The 20,680-nt window shown below is 42.8% G+C and overlaps 1 protein-coding gene across 1 annotated transcript in view; it reads right to left on the bottom strand.

Annotated features, from left to right (window-relative positions):
* Positions 1-9,495, bottom strand: part of Cep135 (centrosomal protein 135) — a 58,664-nt gene extending 49,169 nt beyond the window's left edge. The window contains exons 1-6 of the mRNA XM_005359374.3: positions 9,405-9,495; positions 6,360-6,516; positions 4,655-4,845; positions 3,876-4,043; positions 2,758-2,899; positions 480-564 (exon numbers count right to left, since the gene is read on the bottom strand). Of these exons, the coding sequence (XP_005359431.1) occupies positions 480-564; positions 2,758-2,899; positions 3,876-4,043; positions 4,655-4,845; positions 6,360-6,472 (699 nt within the window). The 5' untranslated portion in view covers positions 6,473-6,516; positions 9,405-9,495. The remainder of the gene's footprint in view (positions 1-479; positions 565-2,757; positions 2,900-3,875; positions 4,044-4,654; positions 4,846-6,359; positions 6,517-9,404) is intronic.
* Positions 9,496-20,680: the final 11,185 nt, after the last annotated feature.

Here is a 20,680-nt window from a genome sequence, read left to right as displayed (position 1 = left end):
GGTCAGAGGACAACTTTTGGGAGTCTGTTCTCTCCCTCCACTGTTTGGGTCCTGGAAATCAAACTCAGGTCATCAGGCCAGGTGACAGCACCTCTATCTTCTGAGGCATCTAGCCGGCCCTCTTAACAAACATAATTATAAAAATATGCTGTCATACTTAAATAAAATTATTCTTGAGATAAACATAGCAACATACAATTTTTATTTGGGGCAATTTTTTTGATTTAGGGAAATAGAATAAAATAAAAGAAAAACAAAAACAATTTTAAAATTGCTGTTCACCTCAGTGAATAATGAAGGGAACGGACCAGGCACTCTAAAGCTACTCCACCCATTAATTCGACTAACAAGCTTTTTGGAAAAGATAAAGGCTGCATTTAAAACTAGGGATGTGTAATATCAAGTATAAAACAATTCTAGTCATGATCAAAGCAAACACATCTCAGTCAGTCCAGCCACACAAATGAGCAAATTCCTACCTGCTTGCTGTAGTTTCTCACCCCGTTCTCCATCAGTGCTAACTTCTCCTGCAGCTGGTGGACTTCCTCCTGAAGTTCCTGAATCCTGAAACATGGAGAACCAGTGTCAGCATATGGAGTAGATGTGGGTTGAGGACACAATACAATGGAACAAACACGGGTAACCAATGTTAGCATATGCAGCAGACTTTGGTTGAGGAGACAACACAATGGAACATCAAAGTAATTGTTGTTGCATAAAATCCCACTTCTGGCTACCGGGGGTTCGGGGGAGGGGAGGGCGCAGTACTGTGCTGCAGGGTCCTAGAGCCTCATCATAAACACAGTCCATCACCTTGGAGAGCTAAATTCATAGAGGGAGGGATCACAATTGAGAGGCAAGTGATTTGAAACTCAGACACGTCATGCAATAATCACTTCACTCTTCAGCTGTGTCCTTAGAGCGACTCTAAGGTACAGATACCATTTTTTAGGCTCAGGAAACTCAAGGTCTAGCTCAAAATTAACAGTATCACTAAATGAGACAAGGGACAAGCATGTGTGTTCTGACCCTAACCAGCCCTGAGCTGCCTACTAAACTACTTTATACTTTTGGAGAGGAGAAAATGGAGAAAACAGTAATTTTCTAGTGACCCAAGCAAAGCCTGTTTTTCCTAGAACCTGTGAGCTCTACGAATCAAGACTTCACCCAAACTATCTGAGCTCCACATGGATTCTATTGTCTAAGTATGGCATAACCCACTTTTGATGGGAAAAGCCTGAAGCAGGTCTGCTTTGGAGGGACATTTTCCATGAGCTGCAATAAGTAGGCTGTAGAGAGCTCATTCCAACATTTACTAAAGACTAAAGTTTCTACTAACCTACTAAGAATACAAGCAGGCACACAAGCACTCTAAGATCAATGCAGGAGACTCTGTGCAATGTGTGTGTGCACACCAAAGCAAACAGACAAAAGAGACTGAGGCACTTCTACAGTGTAAACAATTCTTTAAATAAGACTACCTGGCAGCCTAGCTATAACTTTAGCAGATGAGCAACCCACAAAAGGTCAAGGTAGTCACATAAACACAGGCACATGATATTAGGAGAGAATAAATGACTGAAGTGGTCTTCAGGAGATCTCAATCAATGCTCTTTTAGAAACGATGAGTGGTTGAAAAACCTCCTCTGTATTCTCTATGAACCACAAAGTCCTTACCTGCACTGTCTTCCCATGTACCCCGGTTTGAAGGCCTCCCCTAGAATCACTAGAGTGTCACTGGCATTTGTTCTCTTGCCCTTAAAGTCCTATAACTCTCTCAGTGACACCTGGACTCAAGCATGTCCAAACAGCATCATGACCTTACTCTGAAGACCTCAGCATGGACTCAAGCCTTGTCCTGGAGGCCTAATGAACAGTTAACTAAACAGAATTTATTTCTGACTCTGACTTATAAAAGGAAATATAAATATAGGGCTAAAGAATGCAGGAGAGAAGAATTTCAGATCAAGATAGCATTCTATTCATGTCCAGCTGGCATTTTGCTACAAGTCTGAAGCAGTAAAAGTTAACCTACTTAGATGAAACCTAATGTCAAAGCAACTCTATTGAAATAGGTTCCTAAAAGCAGTAAGGTATTTTATAGCAAGTATGGACAGAAACCTCAGATACATGACTTATTAGAAAACAAAGCTTTTAAATAAGTAAAAAGTGTCTTTATCATTCTGAAAACACCTACTGAGGACCTATGCTAAGTTCTGTGCTAGACGCAGGGACACAATTAACAAGGCCAAGTTTTCCCACTGAACATCTTACAACACAGCTAGTAATCAAACAAGCCAGTAAGAACTAAAAACAAATGATGTGGGATATTTGTACACTGTACACTGTGTGAGGATATATTGCTGTGATTGTCTTAATAAAGAGCTATATGGCCAACAGCTAAGCAGGAGGTATAAGAGGAACTTCTGGGCAGAGAGAGAGAAAGTAGGAGATGCTCAAGGCACATGAGAGAAGCCAAGAAACATAGAGAGGAAACAGATGATACAAGATAGAAAAGCGGTAACACCATGTGACAGAACGTACATTAACATAAATGGGTTAATTTAAGTTATAAGAGCTAGTTAGGAAAAAGCCTAAGCTATAGGCAAGCTTTCATAATTAGTAGGAAGTCTCTGTCATTATTTGGAGGCTGGCTGGCAGGACACAAACAAAGATGAAGACGATGATGATAATGACTGAACTCAGGTCCTTGAGACACTGCACACTCCCAGCTCAGCAAATGAGTATGTAACACACCTGTTATCAGCCACTTGCAGGAGGTCTGCAATATATGGGTCCTCTGGCTGTGGAACTGGGTATGAACTGACTTCAGAGGGTGGGGCTGGTTCATCAATTTGCATCCGCTGACGCCTAAATGCAATGCTTCTTCTCTTGCCTCCTAAGAATACAGAAATAGATGTATGTCTTAAAAACCAAGAAGAACCAGACACTTTTCTAAATTCCGAACAACACAGATTAACCTTCTCTTTTAAAGTGGGCTCTAATTCACCCTGCTCTCTGACTGAACAATGTATTTCTCAAACATTTAATGAGACTATAAAACAAGCTTTCTATGCCTGCAGGCTTGGCATATGTGCACAGGTTTAACTATTTCTTGGCTAGATTAGATTTTGGCAGGATTAAAATCTAAGTGTGTCTTTTAGTGGTCAATGTTATGAGCTAAAATATCACCATCAGACAATGTCAGATGAGGAGCACTGGCAGTAAGAACTTATTAAACAATGTCCGAAGAACAGGTCACTGGAGGCTAGAGATGGCTCAGCTCTCAAAGTGCCTGCCATTCAAGCATGAGGATCTGAGTCTGATCTCAGAAACCATGAAAAAAAATTCAGTGGTGGTGCCAAAGCCTGTAATCCCAGCACCAGAGAAGCAGAGGCAGCTTGCTGGTCAGCCTGTCTAGCCTCATGGACAAGCTCGAGGTTCAGTGAGAAACCTTTTCTCAAAACAATGGTGGAAAGCAATAGAGAAAGAAATCCAAAGTTGACTTCTGGCCTACATACGCGTACACACACATTCCTGCACAAACAGAGCAGAAACACACACAGCAAACAGATAACTGAAACTCCAAAGAACGCAACTAAAATATAATAGGATGTCACCTGTAATATAGTCATAGTATAATCTGAGTCAGTAGTGAACACCTCTGTAATTATCTTTATAGACAGCAGGAATATTTATAAATGGATAGATTGATCTTAGAGTCATATAAAACTCATAACCCGTTTACTTTCTCAGGAGCAGGCCAGACTAGAGCTGCACTTTCTAAACAGATCAGTTCTCATGAGAAAGAGACACAGTCCAGTCTGTTGCCATGAGCACACCAGCCAGCTTGGCTTGAGAAGGGGAGGACTCACCGGGAGTCTGTACTACAGCGTGCAAATTCTTTTCTTGAAGCTGTTGGATTTTCTCATTCTTAGCTTTGCTCTCTTTCTCCAGGAGTTTGAGCTTATGAACGTACTGGTTATTCAGAAACTTCAGATCAGCTGTCTCGTGTGCACACTTTTTCAATGTAGTTTTCAACTCTTAAAGTGAGAAAGATGAAAAGATCAAGACATTGGCACCAAGCTGAAAGGTGCCACCTGAGCCTGACAGGTTGGATTAAGCCAAATGTACTTCCTACTGCTAACAAATCTGCACATAATCACAAAGAGCAACTTTATATTCTTGTTATTATTGTATATGGCTAATGTCTACCATGGCTTTGATCCAGTAAGTCAGCTTTAGGCTAAAGAATTATTGAATATAAAGTTTATAGTAAGATAACCAAATCATTTATCTCCTTCCTGGCTCAACACCGCCTAATAAGTGCTACATGGCTACTCGTTACTTTTCTTTTCAGTAAGAGGAACAATAGTTGCTTCAAGAAAATGTCTTCTATTCTGCCATTTAATATTCTTTTTACCAATTTTAAACCAAAAACATAATCCGCATATCGCGGGGACTGTCATGGCTACGGACTACACACATCCCCACTCTCACGCAGTCTTCAATACAGCTTCCTGTACTTACGGAGCTGTCACATGACTATCAGTTTTCTTGTCAAGGACTTTAAAACGAGACTTTAGCCTTTTCCACTTATAAAACAAAGATGACAAGGTCCTGCATTTAAAAATATCATCAAGGTTTCATGTACCTTTAATGTGCTGGTCTGAGCATTCTCTCAGCTTCATCAACTCCAGATACAATTCATTATTCTCCTTGCTCAGTCTTGTATTCTCAAGTTTATAAGGCTCCAAAACAAAATCGAAGTTGGCACTTTCCTTTTCCGCCTTTGCCGAGGACAACCTGGACTGCCGCAGGCTTTCTGTTGTGTGAACTAAATCACTAGCGTTAAAGGACAGAAAATGAAAGGCAAGAAAGCATTCTATTAGCCTTCTAGTAACTTCAAATACATTTCTAAAAAGGCTCAAGTATAATGCTATGTTAAGTAACACCAAATTTACGAGAAGAATGAACTTTCAAGGTATCAAAAGTTCTCAAAAGTTTCTCAAAACAAGCTATAAGTTATAAAATACAAACACATCAGATTGTTGTTTTTTTCCCCAGTTCTGAAAGTACTTTTATTGACAATTCTACCTTTAGTTTAAAAATCCTATTGTTCAGCAACATCTAACTCACATTCCCAACAAATGAGCTACCCTGTCAGATCACGGCTCAAACTCCCTCCTGCTCCTTCTCTAGGTGCAACTGGTTCTTTATTGAGTAAATGTGTACTGGCTGTCTGCTGTATGCTACCTCCAGGAAGACAGCAAACCAAAATCACGCTCTTACCTCTAAGAACACAGCTTATAGAACACTTATTAACTAAACGTTTCGTGAGAAAACACACACAAAATGCACTTAATATTGAAGAATTTCTATTCTACAATCATCAGACACTTAGTACATGATAAATCAAACATTTCCAAGCTTCCTATATGAGCAATCTATAGCGACTGTAAATGATCATATCTTGTGAAGTCTGCAATGAAAGGGGACAACACCAAGACGACAATGATGATGCACAGTGACTGTGCAATGAAAGGGGACAACACCAAGACGACAATGATGATGCACAGTGACTGTAAAATGCAGCCAAGGTGACTGTCCTACACAGTGGGGAGAGGAAGGTGAGGCACAAGGACTGGACGGCGGGCTCGCTACAGCCAGGAGGAGGAGTGTAGGAACAGCAAAAGTGAGAGCACCTGCCGTGTGGCTCCACACGTGCGAGGTCAGTGCCAGGAACCGGGTCAGGAGAGGTTTGGGGTCGTACCCGAGGTCACAAGTTATCTTTACCATTCCTTGCTGTCTACCAGCCTTACCTGTAGTCCTACTAATGAACGGTCTCAAACCTCCACACTACAGCTCTTGTGGAAAAGAGGGGAAATCACAGAGAGCCTGTCAGTTGAGGTCACATGTGACGACAACAGCAACAAATTAGAGAACCTTTCTAGAATAACAGAAATCAAAGACCAGCTGGCAGACGGAACTGAAGGGGAGGCTGGGTGGGAGAAGAGCTCAGTGTAGAGCGCCTGCCCAGCACACTCAGGGCTGTGTACCGTCCTCACCAGTGCAGAAGGGTAAAAACACGCGACAAGACAGAAGAGAGAAAGGACCTCTGACCTCTATCGGAAACCACTCAGAGAACAGAGGGTATAGCAATCCCTAGCTAGCATCCTGCACCATGAAGGCCCTTTGGTGGGGACAAGGCTTTGGACTGAGGAGAGCACAGACAGCTTCAGCAGACTTACAGACTTCCCCAGAGTCCCCTTGCAGCTTTCCTGAAGCAGGAAGGTCACCGCAAACTCAGGACGTAGATTAAAGAGCACAGGCATCTCTAACTGCGCTTTCTTCCTTACCTGAAGAGTTTCTCCACCAGAGGCAGGCACTCCACAGTCAGAGTCTGGCGGTAGCCCAGCTGGTCCAGCCTCTTCCTCACATTGATGTACTTCCTTTCTGCGGCCGTGCTCATCTCGTCTCCCAGGCCGGCTTTACTCACTCTCCACAGTCAAAGTCCTGAGGGAGGATCAACACAGCCCTTAAAGTTTCACTGCAAGAGAAGCTCCTTGAATAGGAAAGAACGATTTTGTTCCTTTTCTGGTCGTCATTACTCTGTAATATTAACATTGATTTAAATCCAGTACATATGATTTCTATTTTGCTACATTAAAACATGCATTTCTTCACAAACCTAAATGCAAAAGTTAAAACAACAACAATTCTAGAGGAATACAAAGATTTCCCAGAGGCTGGCAAGGGATCCTTGACAGAAACTCCACTTTCTTACATGTGAATGGCATCCAGACATCTTGCTCACGCTGGACAAGTGCCCTACACTGGGCTGAGCGCACAACCCACAGGGAATTCCTTAACAGCAATAAACAGAACAGAAAAACCTGATAGGTGGGGCCTCATAAAAGTGACAAACATCAACTCATCCAAACACCCCATTAAGGAGAATGAAAGTCCCAGCGGGAAGGGGACTCAATGGTAGTTGTTGCCTAGTGTTGTGAAGCCCTGGGCTTGACCTCACCAAGGGAGAGAAAAGGGGGGAAAGAAGAACGAAAACCCAAGACTGCCAGAAAATATCCATAAGCTATAAGGAAATATTTACACACAGAGAAGAAAATGAACTCTTAGAGTTTAATAATAAAACAATCTGACATGAAAACCAGGGCTAGGCCCGGTATGGAAGTACACGCCTGTATTCTCAGCATTTAGGAGGCAGACACAGGGAGACTGTCCTCAATCTGAGAGCGTTCTGGTATACATAGTCAGTACATAGGTCAGCCAGGGATACACGGCAAGACCTGGTCCCAAATTATCCTCCCAAATTGTGCTAAAACTGAATTTTTGTTGCACAAAAACTTGAAAACGCACCTTGCAAAAGATATCTCAAGAAATATATGAAAAGATGCTTAACGTTAGGAAAACACAAACTATGATCACAATGAGGTGCAGCTTTGTCTATCCCGGAAGTCGAAAAGGACCGACAATACCCAGTGTCAGCAAAGGCTGGCAGGAAGTGAAACCCATACATGGCTGAGAGTAAAACCACCTTGGAACAAGTCCGGCCGTTTCTGACAGCGTTAAACACTCCCACGGCTATAACGCTGTACCTGCACATTGACAGAAGAAAATGGACACAAATGCTCACGAGGAGACTACAGCAGAGTTTAGAGCAGGTTTGCTCACAACTGCACCAAACCGAAAGGGGTTTGATAAACAGGCTACCCTACACCAGACAGTGTGACCCAGACTGGAGGTAACAAGCTCTCAGTACACACAGACAACAGGGCTGACTCTCAAAAGACTATTCAAGCAAAGAAGCCACACACATACACACACACACACACACACACACACACACTATGTGACTTCATTCACGAGAAGCTCAGAGACATTAAGATTCAACTGCAGGGCTAGAAAGTCTCACAGGAGGCGCGTAACTGGGAAGGACCCCTTTCTTTCCAGAGGAACAAAAACGTTGACGGGGAAGCCACCCAGGCATGACGTCTATGGACTTTTCAGATGAGCATTTCGCCGCGTTCATTTCTGCTGTTTTTGTACTTTTTCATATGTTGAGACCAAAGCTCCTCATGATGTCCTGACTGACTGGGAACTTATTACTGTAGACCAGGTCTCAACTTTCTCTTCCACCTCTACCTCTATAGTGCTAGGATTACTTGTGCGTATCACCATGTCCACTTTTGCTTTCTTTTTTTTTCTAAAGTAAAACACACACCTCTGAATACATTTTTATACTTGTCTATTTTGTTTGTTTGTGGTGCTGGGGATCACACCCAGAGCCAGCACTCTGTTTCTGAGCTACACCTCCAGCTACTATACTTGTGCCTTTTTTTTTCTTGTCTTTTTAAACATCTACGACTATTTTCTCTATCAATCTACCCTAAAACAGAGTTATGCAAAGTTCATTTCCTTTCTAACCTTTGTCAAATAAATGTAATTTATTTCTAACAAAAAGGATGTTCTTCACCAATAGTAAATTTTAAGTGCTATATATGAACACGTACAAAACCTTCTGCTGTGAACACCCAGTATGTGATAAAGGACCAGTAGCATACACTGAGTGAAGAAAAGCTGTCCAAAGAAAGTAACTTCCCAGGCCACAAGACTACTTCTAAATTAGACTTCTTCTTGATTACTCTCGTTTATAAATCTAGCCTCTCTGAGAGGCCTCCCCTGGGACTTTCTAGTTCCTTCCACAAGAGGGACTTGACTGATGCCGGGTGTTTTAGAGAAACTCTTGTGGTCCCAAGAAAAGCACCTGACAAGCTTGACTTAGAGGGCAAACTCCAAGAAACATTTCCCGTCTTTGACAGCTGCCAACTCCAGGTACCCAAAACCATCTCTCTGCATCCTTCGAGATGAAGAAGCCAGAATGAGAATACGAAGCAAAGTCCTCCCAGCAAAAACAAAAACACGTACATGTTAGGTTGCTCCTATATTCCGGATGACAACTTTTTGATCAAAACAACATAAAAGGGTAGGTTCAGCGTTTAGAGCTAGGTGTCCACTACACTCCGGAGCGTGGATGTTTTAAGGAGGTCACCTCTTACTTTTACAGACACCTCCAACGCGTGGATGCAGAAGGGTTTATACACCAAACCACGCAGCGCGGGCGCCACGGAGCGGGTGGGCCGGAGCGGCCTCGTCGTCCTTCCAGGACTCAGCCTGGAAGGTGGAGCCACCGTTCTCCTCGCCGGGACATTTTCCCGTCCAGCCAGCCAGCCAGCCAGCGGCTCGGCCCCGCCGCCCCGCCGCACGGTCGGATAGTGGGTCGGTCCCGCGCTGCCCTCCCCCACTTCCTCCCTCGGGGAACCGCCCCGGAGACCCCGCGACCCCGCCGGCCCCCTGCGGCCTCCCCCCCGGGCGAGTCTCACCGCCGTTCCCGTCGCCGCTTCCCCGCGCGGCGCATCGCCCTGGGGACCCGCCGTCCTCACTGGCTCCTCCCGCTGCGCCCAAAGGCTCCGGCACCAGCGCAGTTTGAAAATGGCGCCGAGAGACGGTCGCGGCCCACAAGGAGGAAGCGCCGCGGTTGCCCCGGTAACCGGAGCGGCCCACAGTGGCGACGCGCGCCCGCCCGCCCGTCCTGCCGGTGATGGCGGCTCCCGGGCCTCGGTGCCCGGAAACGTAACGGCCCGGCCGAGGCGGAGCCACTGCGCCCCCTGGCGGAAACCCAGAGTCTCTGCGACGCCCGGCGACTGTGCCCGGCTAGACCTGCGCCCCAGCCTCGGTCCTCTGTCTCTGTCCCCGCAGAGAAGGATCTTTCACGGGTGAATTCGTGCTGACCGCCCAATATTCCCCCGGGACATCACTGTCCTTGCAGCTTCTCCTGGCTACCACCCGATACAGCAATTGCCCCCTCTGCCGGAATAGAATCCGACCCCAAACACACTTGTTCAATTACCCACCTGCTGCCTCCAGTTGTGAACTCCTGGAGTCCAAGATTATTTTATTTAGCTACAATTCTCTAGCTTCTACCTCGGTATTTGCCAACGTTAAGCTGAAATAAATTGTTTATAAATAACCTGTTCCCAGATAGAAAGAGATGGTCAAATCCCCAAAGTCCACCACTCCCCTAAAAACTTTCTAGATGGTTAAGAGCTGGTTGGGTTTTTTTTTGTTTGTTTGTTTGTTTTCTGCTTATATTTCTTACCAAGCCAGCTTTCCTCTGAACTTTGTTGCTGCATCGTATGAAAATGTGCGGTGGGAAGTGGACTACTTGTTGTGTGCCCATTCATTCATTGCTTTCACATCTCCATTTTGTGTGCTTCGTCCATTTTTAAATGGAATTTCTAAGGAACTAATGATATGAATTCTGTAGAAAAAATTTTAGACCATCTTGCAAATATACAAGTTAGCATATTTTTTTTTTTAAAAAAAAAAGGCAAATACCTTTTTCTGAAAAGAAGCAGCCATAAATGACTGTACAATAGCCATCTAGTCAAGATGAATTCTTGGCTCCCCTTACCCCAAACATACCAATTACAAAAATAAAAACAAAACTCAATGAAGAAATCCCGAGGGGAAAGTGGGATTGAGAGCCATAGTTAAGCTTTGCTCAGAGTGACTTTGCTAACCCAGAATCAGTTGCACTGCTGACCTCCGAGGTCTGAGGTCAAGGGTCCTGGTGCACAGAAAGTGAAGAAGAGCAAGCAGAGCAAACTGCTGTTGCTTCCATCCGAATCCCAGACCATGAAGCAAACTGCATGGCTGTGGAGGCAGGAAGAAAAGGAAATACTCCCACAATAGAAAGTGAGCCTGCTGTCTGGGTTTTGTAGACTTCTAGTATTACCACAAACAGGAGTCTGGAAATACTCCAGTGAGATTTGCCCAGAGTGGGGGTGGGGGAGAGCCTGATTGCTGGATTAAGAAAGCCAGACGTAAAGCCACTGCAAACCGATGCGTAGTTTAGAGCTGGTCTGGAATGTGATGATCTGAATGAGAACGGCCCCCACAGGCTCATATATTTGAATAATGGGTCCCCAGTTGGTGGAACTGTTTGGGAAGGATTGGGTGTCGCCTTGTTGGAGGAGCTTTGTTGCTGGGGCTGTGATGGCTAAGGTTATGCTGATCGCTAACTGTGTTTAAAAATTTTTAATTTCTATGCTTAGGAGAACCATAACGCAAAGGTGGACTTCCAAATGTTATGTGCTGTTAAGGGCTTATTTTTGTAATTGCCTGCTCTTGTAAAACTTTGACAAAACTGATGTTTCTGTTTCATAAACAAAAGCTTGCTTTGTGGGAAATGAACTGTTTGCCTGTAATCAGGATTCAGCTTGATGTTCTTTGCCTTTAAAAGCCCCTGACTGAGGTGGCTGGGTTCTGTGCTGCCCTGGGGGATCCTGAGTGCTGGGTGTAGACCTGGCCAGTATATGAACAAAAGCCTCTTCTTTAATATTTGTCAATGGTCAGACTGGCGAATCTCTGAGCTACCTAAGACCCATAACAGTAGTAGGCTTTGAAAATGGCTTTCAGAAACCCATTCTATTCCCAGATCCTAGAGCTCGTGGATCAAGAAGTGAGTTCTCAGCTACTGGTCCAGCACCATGCCTGCCTGCTGACATGCTCCCAGACATGGTGGTCACAGATACTTTTCAGAAGAATTAATTGCAAGTTGTCTTGGTGATGATGTCTTAAGCATAGCAATAGAAAGGTAACTAAGTCAAATGTTCTCCAGAGGCCTGAGATCTATCTGTTATGGCTTGGTCTACAGCATGGCACTATTGGGAGGTGGTAGAATCTTTAAGAAATAATTTAATGAAAGGAAGCTAGGTCACTGAGCAACGAGAGCCTTTGGTAGTGTAGCGGATATAATTTGAATTACCTAGAGTAGAGTTTCTCAGGTCATCACTACTAACATTTGAACGGTCAAATCTTTATTGAGGGGAACCTGTCCTGAGTATTGTGGAATATACAATACTTCTCCACACTGAATGTCTGCAGTAGTCTCTATTCCAGATGTTCTTACAGTCACACTGGATGCCTGAAGTAGCCTCTACTCCAGATGTTTTTATAGTCACAGCACCTTCATGACTTTCCAAATTGTCTTGGAGGCAAAAAAACACTCCTGGTTGGGAATCACTGGTCAAAATAGATGAAGGAATAATTGTCATTAGAAAAGAATAAGAATTATTAAATGAAATAGGAACAGGTGTCGATGAAGAGGACCAATCAGAAAACTTGGATATTTAAAAATAATCATGAATTTTAAAAATATTGGGCCAGCAAAGTGGCTCGTAAGGTAAAGTCATTCTTCCTACAAGGCTGTCAACCTGAGATCAATCGTTAAGTTCCTCATGATAGGCGAGAACTTGAAGAGAAGAGATTTGGGGAAGAGAAGATGACACCATTCGGAAGATATAGATAGAGAAAATACATTTCATTCTGTAATAAATGTAGCCATCCGGTGGCAACTGGGCAAGGTGAGGGGCACAGATCACAATAAGGCGGAGTTACTAAAGGTCTCACCAAATGTGATATTTCAGAGCTTGACTTTCATCCACTACATCATTAGACAACATTAAACTTTAAAATGAATGATCACTTAATGAAATTAAGTGGGTAAAGTTGGTCTGGGTTTGGAGGATGAATGCTGAATAGTGAACTGTACACAAAATGAAGTTGCCTAGGACAGGAGTCAAATAATCCTCTTAACCATGTGATAAAATAAAAAAAAAAAAACAATGTGGTCAAATGCCTGAGGGACAAAGACCACAAAGACGAACAGAAAGCCCGTAGTGAGGGGTCAGCCTCTCTGAGTGAAGGCGGAAGGAATCGAGCCCAATGCCAAGTGTTGTCTTTCTTAAATGGAAGCCCCCAAGTGGAATAACCAGGAAGCCACATTAGCAGTGCTGTGGCAGGAATGGGGCAGTTCTCTAGAGATGTCAGGGAGACTGCTGGGCATATACAATGATATGGCTTTGGATGCTGCTGTGGTTAGCATGGCCATCCATTCTCCTGTATCTCCCTTCCCCTTAGACAATGAGTTCCTTATGAACTGAAAAGATGAATATGCCTTTCTCTGTAGGCATAACCAAACGAAGCGGGGACGACGGGTAAAATGAATCAAATTGAATGATCCAGATCTGATATTCCTTCTAGCATCTCAGTTGCTACCCAGATAACATGTATAGTGGTCTGAATGAAAATGCCCCCCTTAGGCCCATAGGGAGTGACACTATTAGGAGGTGCAGCCTTGTTGGAATAGATGTGGCCTCGTTGGAGGAAGTGTGTCCTCCACCGGGTGGGTGTTGAGGTTTCAGATGCTGGAGCCAGGTCTCTCTCTCTCTCCCTGCTGCCTGAGGATCCAGATGTAGAACTCTAAGTTAGCTCTCCAATACTTTGTCTGCCTGTGAGCTTCCATGACAGTAGTAGACTAAACCTCTGAACCTGAAAGCCAGCTCCGATTAGTGTTTTCTTTTATAAGACTTGCCATGTCATGAAGTCTCTTCAGAGCAACAGAAACCCTAACCAAGACATGCTAAAATGTCAATAGGTTTATTTAAGCAGCAGGGACTCAATTTTCCTGTTGCCAAAGGTGTATAGTTTGGCTGGCAACATGATTATCACTGTCATATAAGGGACACACTCATGGATGGTACTTCCAGCCCATCTAGAGAGCTTAGAAGGCTTGTAGTGACCTGGCCACAAAAAGATGTCTAGTATAAATGACTAGTTGTTATGAGAAGCTATTCTCTAGTAGAACACTCTGGGAAATTACTCTCAGGAAATGATCACCTTTAAAGAGAACAGGGCTGGAGCATCTCAGTGACATAGCAATTTTATTTTATGTCTACAAAGACATGGGAGCATTTTCGTTTCAAATTCTGGTGCAAAGATTCAGTCTTTCTTCACCTTTTCGATTGAGAAGGAATAGAGGGACGTGCGGAGGCTCTGAAGGAACAAAAAGCTTGATAAACATTATTAAATTATAAAAACAGCAAAGAGCAAGCCTTCTACCTGTCAAACATTGCATGCCAAACGACGAAGAACAAGCTAGGAAAACATTTACAGCTAATGCCATAGACCTAAAATGCACTTCATTTCTGCAAACTGATGATATGTCTATTACATCCAGAGACCAGAGCCTGAAAATGTGGACATGTGTGTCTGTGACTTCCATCACTGTGACAGGTACTCGAGGGAAACAATTTCAAAGAGGGAAAACTGATTTCCAACTTGAAATTTTCGAAGCTTCAGCCTGTGATGGCAGTGCACATGCGTGGCGGAAGAGGCAGCCAGAAAGCAAACAGAAACAAGAGAAGGCGCTCAGGACAAGCTGGAGCTCCCAAGAACACAGGTCAGCCGAACCTCCTTCAATAAAGCTCTCTCGGAAGATTCCCACCACATCTCAGGGATGCCATCACTGAATCCATAAGGGATACATTTCTAGGTCAGCACCCTCAGGAGCTGATCACTTCTTTGTTGTTTGTTCGTTTTTTTCGAGACAGGGCTTCTCTGTGTAATAGCCCTGGCAGTCCTGGAACTTGCTTTGTAGACCAGACTGGCCTTGAACTCACTGAGATCCACCTGCTTCTGCCTCCTGTGTGCTGGGATTAAAAGCGTGCGCCACCACTGCCCAGTGCTGATCACTTCTTAAAAGCCCATGACCTGGAAATTAAACTTTTAAGAAGCAAGCCTTTGAAGGAATAGTTCATATGTCAATCAGAGCAGCACACAAATGAAAACTTAGGTGTGGAAGAAGGGTAGACATATGGGGGGGAAATGGATGAGACAATACGCTAAGAGACTAACAAAGCCACCACAGCTATAGTGTTAGTGCTGGGGAGCTTGATTGAATACTGGTTTACTACGCTAAGAGACTAACAAAGCCACCACAGCTATAGTGTTAGTGCTGGGGAGCTTGATTGAATACTGGTTTACATAGCTGTCTGCTTAACAAGCACTGTCTCATCCCATCACCTTAGGCAGCTGCTAATACTGGCATCTGCATCTTACACACGGGCTTCATGACTTACTAAAAGTCATCAAACCCTAGCACCTTGGCTTGAACTCTGTGGATTAAAGTGACTGTGAACTGTGCAGACCACCACGAAAGCCAGCCCTGAAGTATAAGGGCACCTTACAGATACTATTCAGAGAATGATCAGTTAAACTTTGTGAGGGCATCATTTCCAGGGTCCTCAAAGGCCAATTGAATCAACTTTCTAAATGGGGGACAGATTTCATCTCCCCTAAAATGTCTGTGGTCGTTGCCATAGGAACGTATCCATGACTACCAAACTCCACTTTTCAAAGCAACTCATTGCATGGCTGATCATCTCTAGTCAAAAGAGCTTCTTTCGTGCAGCTGAAGTCTGCTTCCCCTTAAGTGTGCATAATTTGTTCTGAGCATACACATGATGGCCCTTCAGAATAACAGCCTAATCTTCAGTTTTTCCTCATGGGCCCTAAAGCTGTTATTTATCTGGCTATTATTCTCTGGAGTACAGACCCTCCAGTTTCTTAGTCTTCTTCAACTAACTGGAGCGTTCCCAACTACCTCTCCCTCAGAAAGGGAGCATGTCCAGTATCACACAGAATCAAAGGTAAACGATAGGCCTGACTCTGGGAGGCCTAAGAACCATGGCCACTCTGGGGCCTGTCACTGTGACCTGGAAAGCACCCACTGTGGTGAAAATGGGAGGAAGCTCAGCTCTTTCTAGGGTGATTCGAGTCTTAGACTCCCAGTGAAGGGCAACATAACTTTTCACACGGCAGAAGAAATTGGGTAAAGAAATACAAGGCAAGGGGCAAGGAGTCATTTAAAAGACACGAGACCCTAAGAGGCAGCAGAGAAACAGTAGTTCTCAGGGTGATATCCTTGGGAGAAGCATGCACTTTGATTTCACCAGTATCTGGTCTCTTGGGCTCATGAACCGTTCTTTTCTTTTTAGAACCCTGTTCATCATGATGCAGTAGGGTCTGATTAATCTCAGCGATTTATACCCCTTAAATAAAAAATATTATGGTTGGGGCTGGAGAGATGGCTCAGAGGTTAAGAGCACTGACTGCTCTTCCAGAGGTCCTGAGTTCAATTCCCAGCAACCACATGGTGGCTCACAACCATCTGTAATGAGGTCTGGTGCCCTCTTCTGGCTTGCAGGCATACACACAGACAGAATATTGTAAACATAATAAATAATTTTTTTTTAAAAAAAATATTATGGTTATGTGTTTTTATGAGCACAGATTAGAACTATATTTCTAGTCATAGTTAATATAAAGTAAGGTCCATGTATAAATCCCAAGGAAGGTTATCATAAATATACTTTAGTACCACTTCAAGAATACTTTTATTCACATTAAATGTCAGGGCCTATAAACTCTCTCATGAAAACATGCAGTGTTTGGGATTGAATGCAGTTTTCTTCCACTATTTGAAAATCCTGGAAAGTCCTTTTTCCCTAAGTGCTGTAAGGGTGACGGGTCAACACTGACATCAAAGTAGTCAGGGTAACCAATATTGGCTGAGTTTCTGCTTGTTAGGGTCTGGACAATAAACAGCTAAGAATTGCCAGCCCTGGACAAACCTCAGAATGACTGCAGACTGCATTACTCTCCATCAAACCTCAGAATGCCAATGGAGACTCTGAGCTCCTGTCTCCTCCCGCCCTATATTCTACTCTAGTGATGGGATTAAAGGCATGCACCACCACTGCCAAGCCTTTATGGCTAACTAGTGTGGCTGCTAACCACTGCCTGGCATATATGCTGACTAGTGTGACTAGCTTTCCACTCTGATCTTCAGGCAAGCTTTATTTATTAAAACACAAATAAAATCACTATATTTCCCCCTTTTGGGTCTAAAATAAAAAGGCTATAACTAATATATGAAAAACTATATACAATAAGTACAATGACTATATACAATATATACAGGCAATAAGTGCATCAACATTGTAGACAAATTTGTCCATTGCATTTGACAAATTCAGAGAAAATACTGCACCCTACCTTGGTGAGTCCAAAGTCTTATACCTAATTTATTTTCTATCATAACTTGCATTACTATGCAAAACTATCTTTTGATAGCTCTCAAACTTACATACTTTATAATTCTTTAGTGAATTTCTTTTCACGTAAACAAGGAAAGCTATGACTCTCTAGTCTTCAACTACCTCAGAGAAGGAAACAAGAGCAACTGAGTAAGCAGGAAGTGAGAGCAAGCAACTCCCCAAAAATATGAGAAATGACAAAACAGAGGACTGCCTGGACAGTCACCCGAGGTTCCTCTGAAATGTTGGGGCATTTATCTTTGCCTACAGGCCTAGAATATCCTGTTATCATTCTCCATCTTCCAGATTTCTTTTTAATAAGAAATACAGGAGAATTACAAGGGCTGGTTGATTCTTCAATATGCCGAACATTTAGTTGCTCCTGTACCAGCTGTTCTAAAGCCTGCTGTTTCTCTGTTGTTAAAGGCTATGCACAACTCATACAGGTTTGTCTGTCCACCACTTTAAAGGTAGGGCTGTTGGTGCCTTTGAGATATCAGCAACTGTTGTGCCCTGAATGGCTGGTGACTGTACTTTATAAACTCTTCTAATATTTTTCCCAGAAACATACATTAATTTATGGTTGTTTCTAAGATTGGGGGAATGTTAATCTGAGTATTCCATTGCTGTAACAAATCATGTTCCCACAAATTCATTGCTATGTTAGCAACATATGATTTTTAATATTCCTTTCTGTCCTTCTGGCCCTATACATTTGACCCATCTCATACTCTGTTTCACCTGAGATAATGTTCCAGTCCCTAAAAGATGAATATTTATGTCCTAAAGAAGTCAATTTGGATGCCAACGTTCTGGAAAATTATTGTTACATCCACACCTATCTTCTAGACCTTCAATGACAACATCCATTTATTCATATTTTTAATTTTGATCTTTATTCATTTATAGATGTTTGCCAAAATACTCGTTTTATGGTTTGTCCTGAATTTTTTGTTCTCTCTTCTAGAGCTGTTCTATTATCTAGAACAGTATGGTTTCTTTCAATAGGCATTAGGTTCTTTAATTGCTCTGGGAAGGAGTTTCCTCTACAATGGCAGAAAATGACTGAACCAGATTTGGCATTGGGGCCTGCAAAGGCCCCTCCTCAAGGAATTTCCTTAAGGCAAAGTTTTACCTTGAATGTCTGTTATTGGACTACATTCATTAGTCTAATGCCTGCCTTTGCCACACCTTCTGCATAATCCAGAAGGGAAGGGCATTCTGTTTGGATTATTCTCAGAATAAACCTTATTTCTAGGAAGACCCTGTTTACAATGCCTTTTAAGGTGACCTTGTTTGCGCCACAATTATAATACTTGACATTTTGATTTTTTTTCTCAAATCTCTCCTATCCAAGCATCATTCAATACTGATTGCATCTTGGATCCATTCCTCCAAGGGCAGTGACCTTGCCTTTAAAGGCCTAGTTATCCTTTTGTATTGAGAATTGGCATTTTTCAAAAGTCAGAAAATCAATTACTATTTGTCTAGCTTCTAAATTTGGTATCATTCTATTTACTGCTTAAATCAATCTTTGTAAGAAACCTGTGAAGGCTTCCCTTGGACCCTGTATAACTTTAGTAAATGACTCTTACTTCTCCAATTCTGTCCCAAACATTCAAAGCTGCTGTGTGGCATAAAGCCAGGGCATGGTCATCATATAAACATAACCTTTCTATAGTAGTATAATCTTCTCTAAGAAGATAATATTGGGAGATTTTCATACCTCTAGCTTTACTTTATTGATCAATAGTCTTAGCCTGTTGAAAGGAGGCCATTTGTTTGTCCTGGCCGCCTAGAACTGAAAAGATCAGACAGAAACTGTATTAATTAAACCACTGCTTGGCCCATTAGCTCTAGCTTCTTATTGTCTAACTCTTACATATTAATTTAACCCATCTCCATTACTCTGTGCATCACCACAAGGTCGTGGCCTACCAGCAAGGTTTCAGCATGTCTGTCTCCAGAGGTGGCTCCATGGCTTCTCTCTTTACTCCTTCTCCTTTCTCCCAGCATTCAGGTTAGTTTTCCCCACCTGTGTTCTGCCCTGCTATAGGCTCAAGCCAGCTTTCTTTATTAACCAATGGTATTCTCAGCACAGAGGGGATTCGCACATCATTAGCCCGTTCTCTGAAGCACATACTCCATTGTAATTGTGAACTAGCCTCTAAAACAGCTTTAACCAAGTCTTCTAGTCTTTACAGATAATTTTATTACAAACTGACCATGAGTTTAACATTTGCTTCACAAAAGGTGAATGCGTGCCTTATGAGACCATCATTTCCTTGAATTTCCTTAAGTCTAAAATTGGCACAGGAATCCAATTAGCTCTTATAGAGTCTCTATAATTTGGCAATTCCTGTAAGGTTACTAGATATACTAAGGTTGGTTGTTTGAAAACTTTAGGTTGTTCCTCTCTATAATGTAATGCTGAAATTGGTTCTCCATTAAATTCTTCTGTCTGAATCTGAATATCTCTATGATCTGTTTTATTAAGTTTTTCTAAGGTCTGTATCTTGGCAGTCAAACCAAATAGCTTTTCAAGAGATAAACCAAGCATTATCAAAACGGCAATGATATTATTTACTATTATCAAAATGATAATAGTATGTCAATCCCAGTTGACTATCACTTCATTTAATGTGTCACTTTTAAATCATGTATTACATAATCATGCGGAGACCTAACTTTATCTATTGTAATAGTGTTTCCCATTTTTCAATGTGGGAAAAAAGCTCTTTTAACTAATTTCTCCCTTAAAGATTCCCAATTTTCCCACCAAACCTTCTGTCAATGATGATGAAGGTGTGAAGTTTATTGTTGCTGCAGAGAACAGTAAAAGCCTGACTGGATTTCAAGGCAGCTACCTAGTTTGGCAGTAGCCTGAGAAGGGTGTTCAGGGAAAGCCCACCAGGAGAGAAGAAAACCTAGCCAGTAGGGTGGTGACTCTGGCCGTGTGTAGCTCTGGCCTATGCCAGTGGCTGTAAAGCCACAGGAAATGGCTTTTTCTGTGAATTTGTACCCCAAAAGTTGGGTGTCAGATGTAGCACAAATAATAAAAACCCAGAGACAGATATTGGGGTTCAAGCTGAAGATCAGAAAAGTAAAGCAGCCAAGCCTCTAGAGAGTTCTTACCTCTACTAAGGCTCAGACAAACAAAGAGGCCATCCTACGCTCAGTGTGACTGCCGACTACAATGCTCTCCACCAAACTTCAGACTGCCCATGGAGAGATCCTGAGCTCATCTTCTTCTTTTTTTTTTTTCTCTAATGCTGGACTAAAGGTGTGCAGCACCACTGCCCAGCTTCTATGGCCAACTAGTGTGGCTGCTTGTTACAGGCATGTGCCACCACTGCCTAGACTTTATGGCTGACTAGTGTGGCTAACTTTGCACTCTGATCCTCAGGCAAGCTTCATTTATTAAAACACAAAATTAATATCACTATGGACCTCTTTCACTTGAGATCCTCCATAAATTTGAATCATCCCACAGGCTTTTCTTAAACATATACTGCATTGGTTGCTGTACAGGGTAAGAACTATGTGCAGGACACATTTTCTTTTCTTCCAGGGCCAATTTCCTCACAAGAATTCCCAGCGCGAGTATGCCACTGCTCACTGTGCTCAGTGTGCACACTTACAGCAAGGCAGCAAAT

Source organism: Microtus ochrogaster, linkage group LG1, assembly GCF_000317375.1.
Source record: "Microtus ochrogaster isolate Prairie Vole_2 linkage group LG1, MicOch1.0, whole genome shotgun sequence".
Taxonomy (NCBI): domain Eukaryota; kingdom Metazoa; phylum Chordata; class Mammalia; order Rodentia; family Cricetidae; genus Microtus; species Microtus ochrogaster.
The sequence above is the reverse complement of the archived record's forward strand: the minus strand, read 5'-3'. Positions and strand labels throughout refer to the sequence as shown.